The 14,286-nt window shown below is 44.9% G+C and overlaps 1 protein-coding gene across 2 annotated transcripts in view; it reads right to left on the bottom strand.

Moving 5' to 3' along the window:
• Window positions 1-377: 377 nt before the first annotated feature.
• Window positions 378-14,286, bottom strand: part of SNX27 (sorting nexin 27) — a 68,203-nt gene continuing 54,294 nt past the window's right edge. The window contains exons 8-12 of one of the 2 annotated variants that reach the window (XM_057527991.1): window positions 10,961-11,110; window positions 10,503-10,631; window positions 10,056-10,115; window positions 953-1,053; window positions 378-631 (exon numbers count right to left, since the gene is read on the bottom strand). In XM_057527991.1, the coding sequence (XP_057383974.1) occupies window positions 970-1,053; window positions 10,056-10,115; window positions 10,503-10,631; window positions 10,961-11,110 (423 nt within the window). In that variant the 3' untranslated portion in view covers window positions 378-631; window positions 953-969. Of the gene's footprint in view, window positions 632-952; window positions 1,054-5,283; window positions 9,162-10,055; window positions 10,116-10,502; window positions 10,632-10,960; window positions 11,111-14,286 lie in introns of those variants that run through there. The other variant, XM_057527997.1, reaches the window with a different exon arrangement.

The raw sequence follows: 14,286 nt of genomic DNA, 5'->3' as shown, positions 1-14,286 counted from the left end.
GGAAAAGACCTCCCCCAAACCCCTAAAAATGTTTACAGTCTCTGCTGGCCCCTCCGTGTAAATAGCACTACCACCCGTGCGTTATCCAGCCCGGCCCAGCCCGGACGCTGCCATTTCTCTTTCTGGGGGTTTAGACAATGTTTCCCTTGGATTTTCTCTCTCTCTTGAGTTCTCCCTTTGCTTTGGGGGGTAATTGGGTATTTGGGAGGAGGGGTGTGGGGCGGGCTAAAGGGGTTTATTACCTGATCATTTTCTCTAGAAAGAGGTTTTAGGGAAGAGAAATGGGGTGGGGGTGGGAGTGGTCCGGGGAGAGTGGGGAGTCCGTTTCAGACACTTCTCTATGCTTAACTTATTTATTTATTGCATTTTACTTTTAAAGAGTTGGTCTTTTCTGTCTAAATAAAGAAAAAGTTTAAAAGCATCAAATAAGTGTCTTGGGAGGCTGAAGGTAGGGGATGGTGCACGTCGGGGACGGGGTGGGAGGGAGGTGAGGGGAGTGAGGTTTGGGAGAGAAAACTCTACCAGGAAGGCCCAGCCCTTGCCTTTGAGCAGTGTCCAGGCGCTGATCACGGCTTCATGATCCTATTCTTCCGCCCTTCTTTTGGGCTTAATTCTGGAATGCTCTGTAGAGCTGGGCACAGAGGGAAGAAAGCAGGTCAGCAGGCCTCTCTCCCGCATCCAGCCCTGTCCCTCTGAAGGCTGAGGACGTGCAGCCTCACACTCCAGACCTCCACTTCTCCCTTGTTCATGTGAGGGAGCTGTCCCAGCACCCGGCCAGTGGGGCTACTGGGAGCTGACTATACCACCACCGTTTATGAAGCAGTTGCTCTGCACATGATTCTGTTCTAGGCCCGTAATGTGCATTTCCTCATTTAACCTCCCAACAGCCCTATGAGGCAGGATAGAATTCTACAGACAGGGAAACAGAGGATTTGGAGGTTAGTTAACTTACCCAGTGTCACAGAGCGACTAAGGGACGGCTGCAGGAATGGAACCCAGGCGCCAAAGCCCATGATGTGCTTGTCTCATAGCTTCAACTACCTGTTCTGTGACCTGAGGCAAAGATCCCAAGGAGTATCTAGCAGGCTGGAGCAGTGAAGGTGGACGCATTAGCCCTAAGGTCCCTGCAGTTTCTAGATTCCTCTCTGTGAATTACTTTCAGGCTGGGCTTCACACAGGTATCGTCTTTAACTTCACAACATATGGGCCATTTGCTTCTAGGCAGCTACCCCACCCTCATTACGTCCTGCTTATAAACTTACTCACTTTCCAGCCCAGATCTGGCCTGAGGCCAGGATGAGTAAATCCCCACAACTCACCCCCCACCTCTGCCCCATACATCTGCCTTCTCTTAAACTGCCCCAAACTAAGAAGAGTTAAAAACAGAAGTAACATGTGCAGCACTATAGGGGCTATCTGTGGACATTGTTTCAGGAAGAAACATCTCTCGGATTGGAAAGACATCAGGGATGGGAATTACTCAGAAGAAAGGGAATCCAGTCAGGATTCTGAGCCAAGTACGCAGCATCTGAAATCTCAGTTAAATAGAGATATGGGTGTGTGTGTGTGTGTGCGTGTGCGTGCGTGTGCATGCAGTCAGACATGGGAAGAGGTGCGCAAGGAGGAAGGTAACAGGAGTTGGTATTAACACTATGAATTTTCCCCTGAGCTGCTCACTGTGGCTTTGCAACAGTTTCTGGGTCAGGACGGAGAGATGGAAGGTTGGGTTTAAACCAAAGGGCATCTCCCAGAGTGATTTACTGACTGGTGGGTTCTCCTGAGATGTGGGAGCTGGGGGGACTAGGAAGGCTCCTCCCTCCTGGCATCTTTCCAGATCTCAGGCAGCCCCTCAATGTGGTAGCCCTTCACACAAACATTGAAGACTACATTTATTGTCTGTCACTGCTCACTGCTGTCCCCTCTCCCTGCAAGGCTGCAGCCAGATTTCCTCCAGAGGAGCAGTAGATAAGTCAGGCTGAATGATGGGGATGAAGAAGACACAGAGGGTTCTTCTGGGGAATCAAAACAACATCTGGGCAGGGATTCTCCAGGCCCTTTGACAGCAAAACATAGGAGGCCATCTGAGATGGAAAAGGAAGCTCCTAACTTGTTTCTTGTATGAACACAGACTTTTTCAGACATCATACTGGCTTCAAATATAGTAGGAAGGGTATAAAGGAGGGATAGTTCTGTTAACTACCAAAGTTCACTAACATCTCTTTTGAGCAGAAGAGGCCTCAGTAATAAAATGCAGAAGAAACAGAAAATGATGACAATAGGATCACCTAACTTCAGACCAAACAAGATGAAACTCAGCACCAGTTTCTTCTAAAATAATCAAGTTACTGTTCAAATGTTAATGGCAGAATAAAGAGAAGAGAGAAGGAAAATAACTTCTCGAGGCAGAAGAGTGGAGCTGACAGGTTAATAGCAGGGATTGGGAGAAGCCTTCTAGTTTTAGACACAAAAACAGACATTTAGAAAAATATCCTCAGTTAGGGGGGACTGTGGTGATGAGAATGTGGCAGGGGAAAAGCCCTAGATCATTCCTTCAATGCATTCTCATCCCGTCTGTATTTTCTGAGCTTTAAAATGTATGAATGTAATGCAAGGTGTCTTGCTTCCTTAGGGTTGGACCCTTCAGTAGCTTGACACCCTCTCTTTCAGGGTTGCCTTTGTCTTTTCATCCTCCTGCTAAAATTTCAAAGGCTGTCACAGCCTTGGCTGCTTGTATTTGTGATTGAAGGAATTCCCACTCATGGCCAAGCCATTCTCTTCTCCAAATCTGAGAATTTGAGCAGCCCTGGCTCAAGCTCCTGGCTCTTAGATTCTCCCTTCTCTGGCCCCTCTTTCGGTCTATCTCCCTGAGTAGTCAGCTTCCTCTTGCTCCCCGTAAATGGGGTTGCATCTTCCCATCTGCTCAATGAAAATGACTCCCAGCTATGTGTTTCTAACCTAATGTTTCTCCTGAACTCAGTTTCGGTAGTGCCTTTCCTCCCTCAGTCCTCCTTGCTCGTAAAGAGCACCACTGTGTATCCACCCAGGCCAAAACTTTGATCACAGCCTTTCTCTCACGTTTCATATCCAACCCAACCGCAAAGCCCTACTGGTTCTCTCTAAAATGCGTCAGTGATGTACTCACGTCTGTCTCTCCATCTCCACCGCCATCAACACTGTCCAGGTCACCCTCGCCCACTGGAGGCCTGCAGTATCCTCCTTACCCGTCTCTGCATTTCCCCTCCTCCTCTCCTACAACGTGCTCTCCAGAGAAGATACCTGTCTTCTACGAATTCATTCACAGGTATTTACTCTGCCTTATCACCACTGTATCCCCACCATCCTCATCAGTGCCCAGAACATTAGAAGGTGCTCAGCAAATAATTAAGAAATAACTGCTGGACACCTGTATCTAGATTTCTCACACATGCCTGATTATAATCGGTCCAGAGCTAAAATATTTTCTTCCCCAAAGTTCACCTAACCATGAAACCTTGGGAGTCTTTTACTTCTCTCACATCAACTCAGTGTTTAATGCTAAATCATAAATGATTGTACTTCCACAGTTTTTTCATACCCATTTCCCTCGTTTCAAGTTATCACTGCCTCCACTTACTAACTAATCACGGCAGTCTCCTAATTGATCCCTCTGTATGTATTCTGAAACATCAGTATTTCTAAACCAGAGCTGATGAAAAACAAAACTTCTCTGGTTCTTTTTTCTGGCTGTGCCATGGCTTGTGGGATCTTAGTTCCCCAACCAGGGACTGAACCTGGGCCATCGGGAGTGACAGCGCAGAGTCCTAACCACTGGGCCACCAGGGAATTCCCCCCCTCCCTTTTTTTTTTAACGTAGAGCACTTCACCTGGCATTTAAGGCTCTTCGAAGGCTTATCTTCTGTTTTATTCCTACACACACCTTAAGTTCTAATCAAACAGGACTATTTGTTGCTCATCTGGCCAAGTTTGATCCCCGCCACACCCATGTCTTTTCAATTCCCAATTACTAGTGTCTGGCACATAATGGCTCAGTAAAGCTTGCTGAATGCCTTCTTGTTGAAATTCTGCTTATTCTAAACATTTCACTTTCTTCATCAAGACTTCCTTCATTGCCTTCATCCAGAGATCTTTCTCCCCTCCTTTTCTAGTCCTTCCGGCACTTAACCCTTCCACAGCTAGGTCATATGGTCATTCCTCTGAGAGGCTGAAAGTTAGCAGAGTGTCTCTTACTTTGCTTTTGTATCTATTGCAGTATCTAACACAATACCCTGCACACAGTAGATAGTCAATAAATGTTTGACTTTAACTTCTATAATTCTAACTCTGGAGTTCCACTTTCTACTTCTCTGTGGATTCTTTCCTTGTTAAAGAAAAAAAAAAATTTTTCCCCATTAGCATAGTAATATTTACCAGATTTCAATTATTGAATGCTGACGGCTCAGTGAGAGACCCACAGCAATGACTCTCCCCGAACTGCCAAACAAAATGTCAAACTGCTCCTTGCTCTTATGGTCTCCAATCAAGGAGCAAAAGCACATGGCTAGGGATTAGAAAAACAAAACAGGAAGGTTTATGAAAAATAATTTAAAATATCCGACCTAACACAAATGCTGAGCTTTTCAGAATAGATTCAGCCCATAAACTAACACACAGAGTAGAGTAGGTATCCTTAAGAGTAGGTACTCAGCCTACAACACCTGAGATTCCTCCGCAAAAGCAAAGAACATGCAAGACCATGCTTATTCTCAGGAGTGTGGGCACAAGGGAGAATATAATCACCCAGAGGACACAGTATTGAGCTGGCATTCGTTAGGGGTAATAGGTACCGTTCAGTTCAGATTCCAGAGAGAAGTTTCCTAAGTAACTTGAAAAATGAAAAAGTATATACATGTGGCTGGGGGCAGGCAGACGGTGCTAAGATCTGTCCCAAGGGCTCTGCCAGGCTCTATCTGCATAAGGCTGAGGAACAGAAGTCCTGTGAGTCTTAACGTGGAGTTTGTGCAAGCTGGCACAACCAACCCTGAGGGTTGAGGGGGAAGAAGGAATTTTCAAAGGAGGAATTTTCTGGAAATAGAACTTTGGACCAGGGGCCTCCCAGCTTCTCCTTTTCCCACCCTTCCCCATCTCCTGCTCTCCAACAACCGCCTCACTAGTTAGTTGCTCAGGAGAACTAGTTAGATGTTCCTTCCCATTTTCAGACTGATCATTCAAACTCAAATCTCAAACATCCTTCTTCACCTCTTCCCACACAACCCAAAGGATTTGTAAGTCTAGGAAACCAAAGAATAGTTTCATCAATAAATCAATTTATTTAAAAGAATATGTTACAATTAATTACACTAAGTGACATTACCAAACAATTTTAGAGTGGTTAGCTCTAGAACAAGGAATGAAAGAAACACTGTTAGCCATTATGTGTCTGTGTATTTTCTCTTCACATTTCTTAAATCACAAATAAAAAATACAAGATACTGCAGTGAAAATACAATTAGAGTTTCTCTCAAATAAATTAAAAGTGTGCATGGTCTGGGGAAAACTGAAGCCCTGCTCACCGGCTTACAAAGGGGGATGTGATATAAAACTGGTGTCCAAGTTTAGCAGTTAGTTGGCCATTGCCTCCACCCACATCATCCCCTCTTCGATTCTGTTCTTCCCCAGAGCCCTAAGCTTCCCACACACCCTAGATTACTGCTGAGGAGTGAGCTGACACCATCCTGTATGAGTGAGGCCTGGCATGATGCGCTCAGGTTTAGGGCAAGAGGAAGGCAGGAGGTGAAACCGGAAGATGGGGAACCAAAGATGTGCACCCACTGCCTCTGCTCTCTGAGTATTCAACCACATCACCCTCCCTCCAAAAGGAAGCTAATGTGACACAGTGACTCTGGAAGGAACCTAGCGGTGTGTTGGGGTGCAACAGACCAAATGGCTTCTACCGCTGAATCAATCCAGCCAGAGAACATGAAGCAGAGAAGGGAGGGCACAGTTGTCCCTCTAGGTCTGGAGACTTCGGGTCACCCAGGATGCAGTCCTCTTTAAGAAAACTGCCTTCCAGAGCCAGGCCCCTAAGCTGGCAAATTCTGAAATGAAAGAGAGAGGTATCACCTCCTGTTAGAGCCCTATGCTGCCGCTCCAAGCACTGGGTTTGGAGATATAAGGGGATAACCCGAAGCTACTGGCCTGGGTAACTACAGGATGAAACTAGATGGGCCAGGCACAGGGATGCTGAACATTTATCTAATTCCTCCCTGAGAGGTGTCCAGGCCTAGGAGCTGCCCCGAGCACTCGCCTGTGCTGAGCTTAGACCTAGGGCAAGGGGAGGGCAGAAAAATGGAGAGTAAAATAAAAATATAAAGAGCAGAAAACCCAAAGCATGGCCCAAGGGAACCCTTTCTGCAGGGATAGGTTTCTCAGGGCCTGCATTTTCTCCTGATCCATAAAAACTCTGAGTTTTTATCAAAGAGGATAGAAACTCTCTGCTGGGAAGGGAGGACAACAAGAGATCAGGGAGACCCTGCTGGCTCTGCTGGGGCAAAGCAGGGGGAAAGGGGAGCCTCTCTATTTCCCGGAGACAAACTGCAAAAAAAGACTGAGTGGAAGCCTCCCTGGGCAGAACCCTGGACTGAGAAAGGTGGTAGGGATTCGAGGAAGGAAGTGCAGAGCAAGGGGGAAAGGGTATCACACTAACACTGCTTCGTGCAAAGAAGAGCTTGACCCGATGGAGCTGTACAGCCACAGCGACCTCTGCCTCCATCGCAGGATGCTGCTGTGGGTGGGAGAGAAGAAGGCGCTGTCCTCCAGGGCTTCCCTGCTTTCCCCTTCTCACCGTAGCTGGGGCTTTGTTAGTGGTACAGCCTCAAGCAGGGGCTAAACAGGCTAACTACCTACAGGGCCCTCACCCAATCTCCAAGCACCAAGTGAGTGCCAGGTCAGAACGACACAGGAGCAGCGTCTATGCAGGCTAAAGGCATCCCCGCTACTCTCACATCACAGGTCAGCATCTGGCCTTCCCACGGACTCCCGGATTTGTTCATTCCTCTCCCACTCTGACGGAATAGGGGCAAACTGCTATTTTTAAAGTTTGAACAAAGCTGGTGCCAAAAGCCTCTTCAGCATCTTGGAGTGGGCAATCAACATACCTTCCTTCCAGGGTCCTTTGGCTCATTATTAAACTCGTTTAAGCCAGAAAAAGTTAATTCTGTGCCAAAGCCTCCAAATCAGGGATCACTCTCTGCAACTTTAAACATTCAGCTTTCTTACATTTTGCATTCTGTGATTCCACCTGGGTTTGGAGAAGGTGAGGAAAGATAGGATGTCCTATATGATCCCACACCCCCTGGGGCAAGCGCCTGCCAAGATAACAGAGTGAGAGAGAAAGCAAAGTGGCCTCACAACAATCTGCAAAAACAAGTTACAAAAACAGAAACTTCAAACCACCCCAACACTGCTCAGTGGAGTTGACTACAACCAACTATGGTTGCCTCCCAGTTAGACAAAGCAAAAGATGCCATTCTATGGAGGTTTTTGTTCAGAAGGTAGAGAAGGAAAAAAGTAAAGAAGGCTCAAAAATGTTTCAGGTGCATCAGAGCCTGACTGCATCAGAGCTCCCAATGCAGTACCTTTGGAGGCTGGGGGTTGAGAATGTTGCTCTACCCCAGTTAGCCCTGGCCCCAGACCCTGGGATGTAGCTCTCAGGTCTCAAAAGGTCTAACTGCAAGGTCAGAAGAGGAGCTCTTTGAGGGACAAAAAGATTTTCCTTCAGGGTCCTTTTAATTCAAAGCTGAGATCCAACCCAAATCAACCATATTACTACTGCTCCTTCCTGGGTCCTCAGCTGGCTTGGATAGGGTATGGTTTGCCTGGCACAGACCACTGACCCTTCCAAGTTTCCCCAAGGCCTTGGGGATGCTGTCAGATCCTTCCCCAACATGGGTGTTTAAGGAAGTCACAGAGAGTGTAATAGTTATGGGTGGTTACTGGTCAGCAATGGAGTAGGGAAAAGCTTATATTCATAGGGACTTTCTTCTTTCCTTCCCCCTACTTAAGTCCAATCTTTGTGCCTAAAGGTATCAGCTTTAACTCTGGTCCCAAGTACCGTCCCTGCTTCAGAAAGAGCAGGGAAATGGGAAATCATGACCACTAAGTGTTTCAGGTGTCTGTGGCATCAACCTCCTGAGCCCACCCTCCCCTTCATTCTAGGCTTGTTGAGGGAAAGCATACAGGGGGCCCTCGGGAAGCAGGAAGATGTGGAATGTGGCTAAAAGCCATGAGTGGAAGAGACAGAGATGGACCAGGAAAGTTGTCTTGGAATCAAGAGAGACCACACCAAGTCTTTAGACTCTCACTGCAGATCTGCAGCCTTGCTGCCCTTGAGAAACACACCTCTTTCTCTTCCCCAGCAGCCTCTTGGAAGATAAAGAAACTATGCTCCTTGCTCCTCAGACTCTACGGCAACCCATGATCCAGAATCTTCATTCAATACAAAAAAGGGGGGAAAAACCCAAGCAGGTTGTAAACTTTTCGAGTCCTTCATGAGGAGAGGTATTTTTCCCTGTAAATTTTTTTTTTTCCTTTTTAAAGTTTGTTTCAAAATAAAGAGAGCAAGAGAGAAGTCATGAATTCTAGTGAAAGGTGTGTAAAAACACAAGCTAAAAAAGGTACTGCCATCAATATGAAATTTAAAAAGAAATATATATATGTATATACGTGCAGCTAATTTGTGTATATATAATTTTTACATACATACATATATATGCCTGAACAGTGCAAATGGATGGAGTTCATAGTTCCAGTTCTAAAAATATAGTACAAGGAGAGTCTGTTGGTATGAGGCCCAGGTGAAAAGACAAAGATACCTTTGGCAAGTTGGTTGGGCTTATTTCTTTTCCTGTCTTAACTCAGTTGACTCCTGGTGCTGACCCATCTGTTGTTCTCTACCAGCTCAAATCCAGAGATATGAAATTCAGAGGGATTATTAATAATATTTAGTTTAGGGCTTTTGAATATAATGACTTTTTTCCTTTTTCTCTTCTTTTGTGTTAATGGTTACTCTGTCTGACACGGGAGACGAAAGGGATAAGAGGATGAGGGTGAAGAGAAGGGAAGAGGGTAACGAAAGGCTAGGTGGCCACATCCCTCTGCTGTGACCTCGCCATCTGGAAAATGTTCTGAAAGGAAAAAAAGAAAAGAGTTACTGGGAAGCCTTAGGTGTCCTCATCTCCTCCCATCTAGAGACAACCCCTCACACAGAAAATATATGACTGGATGACTTGATCTGATTGGCCTCTTCACTTGATATAACTTTCCATCAAGAATCATAGCCTTTTAGAGTTGGAAGGGACCTAGGATATTAACTATCTGGTTCAGCCTTCCTGTCTCACAGATGAGGAAAGATGAGAAAACTGAGATCCAGGGAGGCTGATCTGTCCAAGATCACAGAAAGAAAAAAAGACGGGAGAGAATCCAGATCTGATTCCCAGAGCCCAATGTTCTTTCTACTATACCAAGAATATAAATTTTCTTATTCCTGACTTCACCTTCTGAACCTTGGAAACATCTTCTTTGAGAGTAAGTAGCTAATTATTATGAATGTTTTAAATTCTGTTCCAGCACTGGCATATACAGACAGCAGGAAAGCAGCAGCAAAAACCTTCTCACGCACACACACTCTTGGTTAGCCTAGACAGACTCTTTTACGTCTCACCCAGTCAGAACGGCGAAAACTGAGGACAGCTGCCCTTCTGGGTCAGGAAGAACATGGAGGGCGACTGATAAAAAACAGGCAGAGGAGGGTGCATAAAGTCATGAGAGATGGAATAGCCTGCAGCCAATGGCCAATCTCTAGACAATGGAAGGAGGGCTTTTTGGCATAGTCTGTTTAGCGTCCAAGGCTAATAACCTCTCTGGAAGAATATCCTGACTCACATTGGATAACCAGTCTCTAACTAATATTCCTAGACAGATGGAGATGAGGGTCCCAGGTATTTGGCCACAGGACTATACATTTTAAACAAACAAACAAAAAAAGATGAAAAGGTCAATTCAAGATTGTTTAGAATTACCTCTTTTCTCCACTTGAGCTCGCAGAACACCCTCTCGAAGCATTCATGCATGTAATTGAACTGAAAAAAAAAAACAGAGCAACACTGACTGACATCTCAAGACCAGGCACCAGAAGACCATGCCTTTGAACTCCTGCCCAGAGTCAGTCACCTTCCAAACTTGCTCAGCCTAGAGAAAAACCTTAACAAGCTCCATAAAACCCAGGCCTGGCTCATCTGCTATTCTCTGGCTCCTTCTAGTGGTAACTGTGAGTCAAGTGGGATATGAAATTGCCAATCCTACGCGGGCCTAAAGGAAAGACAGGAAGAACCTGGGGCTCTAGGATTCAAACAGGTTCAGATCTCAAAACAACTGCTCTACAGCTCTCTCCATTTACGCATTTAGCTCAAGGAGAACTTTAAGCCCAATCTACTTTCCCCGTGCATGCTTCCCCAACTACGACTCACATATGGTGTGAAGATTTTAACCCATCGAGGCTTCTTCTCTCCTCGAGCATATTCAAAACAGAAGGCCATTCCTTCTTCATCTGTATCCCATCGTTGCATCTCATCCCATTCAAATGCTATTACCTGGTTCTAAACAACCGAGAACAAGAGCATAAGTTTGAGAATGCTGGGGAGCTTAGGTAAGATGGTTCTGAACCAGACAGCAGAAAAGAAATCAGTAGAGATGTCTATATCATTTCAGGGAAAAGACTGTGACAGAAGAATAAAAGTCAGTGTAAGCAGCCAGTGAAGGTGAGGAGCAGTGTGGATCCAGAGCCTATTTACCCCAGTCAAAACAGTTTTGATATCATTTCCCCCACAAGGAGGAACTAAAACATAGCAAGTGAGTATCAAAGTATTCCCAGTGTTCCTGGACCCCGCCCCCTGACTTCCCAGCTACATGCTAAATGAACTCTCACCTCCAGTTGTCCTTCTTCAGTGCAGGCATGCAGTTTAAAGTGCGTGATGCTGATGGCTGTGATCACATGCCCCTTTCTCCTGGAGTCGCAGGCACAGTGGGGGAAGATGATTTCATTGTAGCCCTCACAAGTCCTTAGCATGTTGAGGTACTAGAGAAAAAAGGAAAGAGAAACAGTGTTACTATGGAACTACACCATCAACAGGAGCTGCTGAGATGGCACACAAAAGAGCCAAGAGAAACCTGGCAACCTGAAGACCTTGCCTCTGGTCTCACATCCAATGCCAAGCTGGGACAGGACTCCTAGATGATCCTTTATCCTCCTTCTAACTTCCAACTCCATACTTCCAACCCTGCTCTCTTTCTCTACTTATATATAAATGAAGCCAGAAGAGATACTGCAACCAAGACTCCTAGGACTAGAGGGAACTCACAATGCCATTTAGTCCAGCCCTCTATTTTCACTGTACCTAAGGGATGGAATCAAATCTATCCTTATAATTAAGGCAAGAGAGCTAATGTTTCTCATCTCTTCTCCAATCAAAAGTTAGAATGATCTCAGTGATGAGGATTAAGCTATCCCAAATCTCATATTCATAAAAAGTTGAAGCTGAAGGAAACTTTAAAAGTTAGTCATTTTACAGAAACTCAGAATAATATGAGACTTGCTTAATGTCACAGGTAATAGTAAGTGGCACAACCAGGATTAGAAGCCAGGTTTAATTTCTAGGCCTCTGATCCTTTCTCTATTACCAACTAGTCCCATTTAGCCCCACTGCCCCCTGGGTCTCCAGCATATGTGTCTCCTTAGAAAGCATCTAGACCAAAAACAAGTGACATATGTGACCCTCACAGGTACAATGCTCCAAGACTGATCCAGAGAGGTCTCTGAACTCTTTGTCCCTTCTCCTCTACAGTTAAGCCTGGTCTCTCTCTTACTTAACTCACTATGTTGAGTTGAGAGGGGAGAGAGTAAAAGAGAATGAATGGGAAGGAGTAGAAGAGAAATAGGGAAAAGATGATAAGGAAAAAAGAAGACGCATGGACTCTGACCTGGTTTCCTCAGTGATTGCCTGGGAAACAAGCAAATAGTCTCAAGTCTGTGTGACACCCCCATCTGCATGTCACACAGGAAGAACAAGGCACAGTGGGGAGGTGCGTAGAGAGAGAGAAGACAAAGGTATAGCACGCTAGTTGATTTCAACTAGATGGGTACGGAGGTTAGAATACACTGGAGAGCTGCCTTCTGCCTCACCAAGAGAAAAGAAGAGACAGGCACAAAAAGGACCCTAGGCAACCTATGGCTGTGGTGCCAAGGAATGGCACCTAAGACTGTCTCTACTGCCACCAGGGACTGTCTGGGAAGACCTTAGGGCCCAGGGGGAAAAAAAAAATTACACCACAGGCTCCCTTCCCTATTTTGTATTTACTTGTGCTTAGGTAAAATAATAGCAACTTTAAAGGTGAAAACTTATAAAGGGGTACCAAGAACACAGGGACAGGGTCAATACAGAAGTGCCAAAATACTTCATTTGCATCATTTTTCTTCTCTGTCTCCCTCCATTACCCCATCCATCCCCCTTTATCATCATCCATCCTGAATCAGTGATAAACTGCTTAGGCCTTCTACTGGCACTACGAACAAAAAGAAATCTCTGACTACTATCTATACTTTGGTAAATATGACAGGCAGTGGATGATATAGGAGAGAACTCTTCTGGGGTTATAACAAGCAGCAAACAGCACAGAGTAGTGATCAAGAGCCTGGGCCCAGAACGCCCCAGGCTTGAATCCTGGACCCATAACTTCCTAACTCTGTAACCTTGGGCAAGTTATTTGAACTCTAGCAAATTATTAAATCCTAGGAGCCTTAGTTTCCTCTTCCATAAAACGGGAAATAATAATAGCATCTATACCATACAGTTATTTGTGACCTTGAAAAGTATCTAGCATAGTACTTAGTACATAATTAGGTATTCAATATATGACAGCTTAAAAAAATAATTTTAAAGGCTCCATTAAGGTAAGGTGTCATTGGGGAAATTTAAGGTTTTCCCGAGATTATCAGGTCGGGTAGTATTTCTCAGTTTTAAGTGGGCAATCTCTACATTTCTCAATTTGCAGAAAACATAGAGAAGAAATATTTAAAATTTTACATACATCCAAATTTCCAAAGGAAAATTAATTTTTGTTTTCAAACATATTTACATAAGGGTGTAGCTATGTACTTCAAACAAAAAATTATCCTGTCTATTCTCCTTTCATATTAAATTCTGAGTAGCTAAATATGTATCCTAAATTACCTTCCTTGATTTGCATACCACTTAGATGATGGTGCACATCAGGCAAGAGAAGAGGACAGGTATGACATGGGACATTTTATAAATGTTCAATGTTCAGCAAGATAGGTAAATACTGAAATAGGACGGTTATTAAAGCAGAGACACAGTACTTAACGGAGCAAAACACTTTAGGTGAGGGGATGGAGGTCCATTCTGGAGAACTCTCTGTTCTCCCAAACAACCTGCCAAGGGTCAAACCAGATCTAAAATTGAAATAAAGGCCTGAGAAGAACCTTGGAAGCCAACTCTCCCAAATTCCAAGGGTAGTGTTTCTCAAGCACCTAAAGTTGCAGACTCACTAGGGTGCTTCTGTAAAAATCTTCACAAATATTTCTAGATCCTACCCCTAGAGATTCTGGTTTAGTAAATGTGAGGTGGGGGTCCAGAAATCTGCATTTTGAGCAGGATTGACAAGTGATTCCCATGTAACTGGGCTGGCAACTACACTTTGAGAGACACTGACTTCCACATATACCACCTTGTGTGAAATCATTAAAAATTATGTTGACAAACACAAACCCAGAAACTTTTTTTTTTTTAATAAATTTATTTTATTTATTTATTTTTGGCTGTGTTGGGTCTTTGTTGCTGCACGTGGGCTTTCTCTACTTGCGGCGAGTGGAGGCTACTCTTCATTGCACTGTGCGGGCTTCTCATTGCAGTGGCTTCTCTTGTTGTGGAGCACGGGCTCTAGGCATGCGGGCTTCAGTAATTGTGGCACGTGGGCTCAGCAGTTGTAGCTCGCAGGCTCAGTAGTTGTGGTACACAGGCTTATTTGCTCCGCGGCATGTGGGATCTTCCCGGACCAGGGCTTGAACCCACGTCCCCTGCACTGGCAGGCGGATTCTTAACCACTGCGCCACCAGGGAACCCCAAACCCAGAAACTTCTTATTTGTCAGTTCAACAATGGCAAGACGTAAGTTACACATGTTCACTGTTTGTGTGAGAGTTAAAAAAAAAAAAAAAGAGAGGGACTTCCCTGGT

This window comes from Balaenoptera acutorostrata, chromosome 1 (genome assembly GCF_949987535.1).
Source record: "Balaenoptera acutorostrata chromosome 1, mBalAcu1.1, whole genome shotgun sequence".
Lineage (NCBI taxonomy): Eukaryota > Metazoa > Chordata > Mammalia > Artiodactyla > Balaenopteridae > Balaenoptera > Balaenoptera acutorostrata.
Note: the sequence above shows the minus strand (reverse complement) of the source record. Positions and strands in the feature narration are given on the sequence as shown.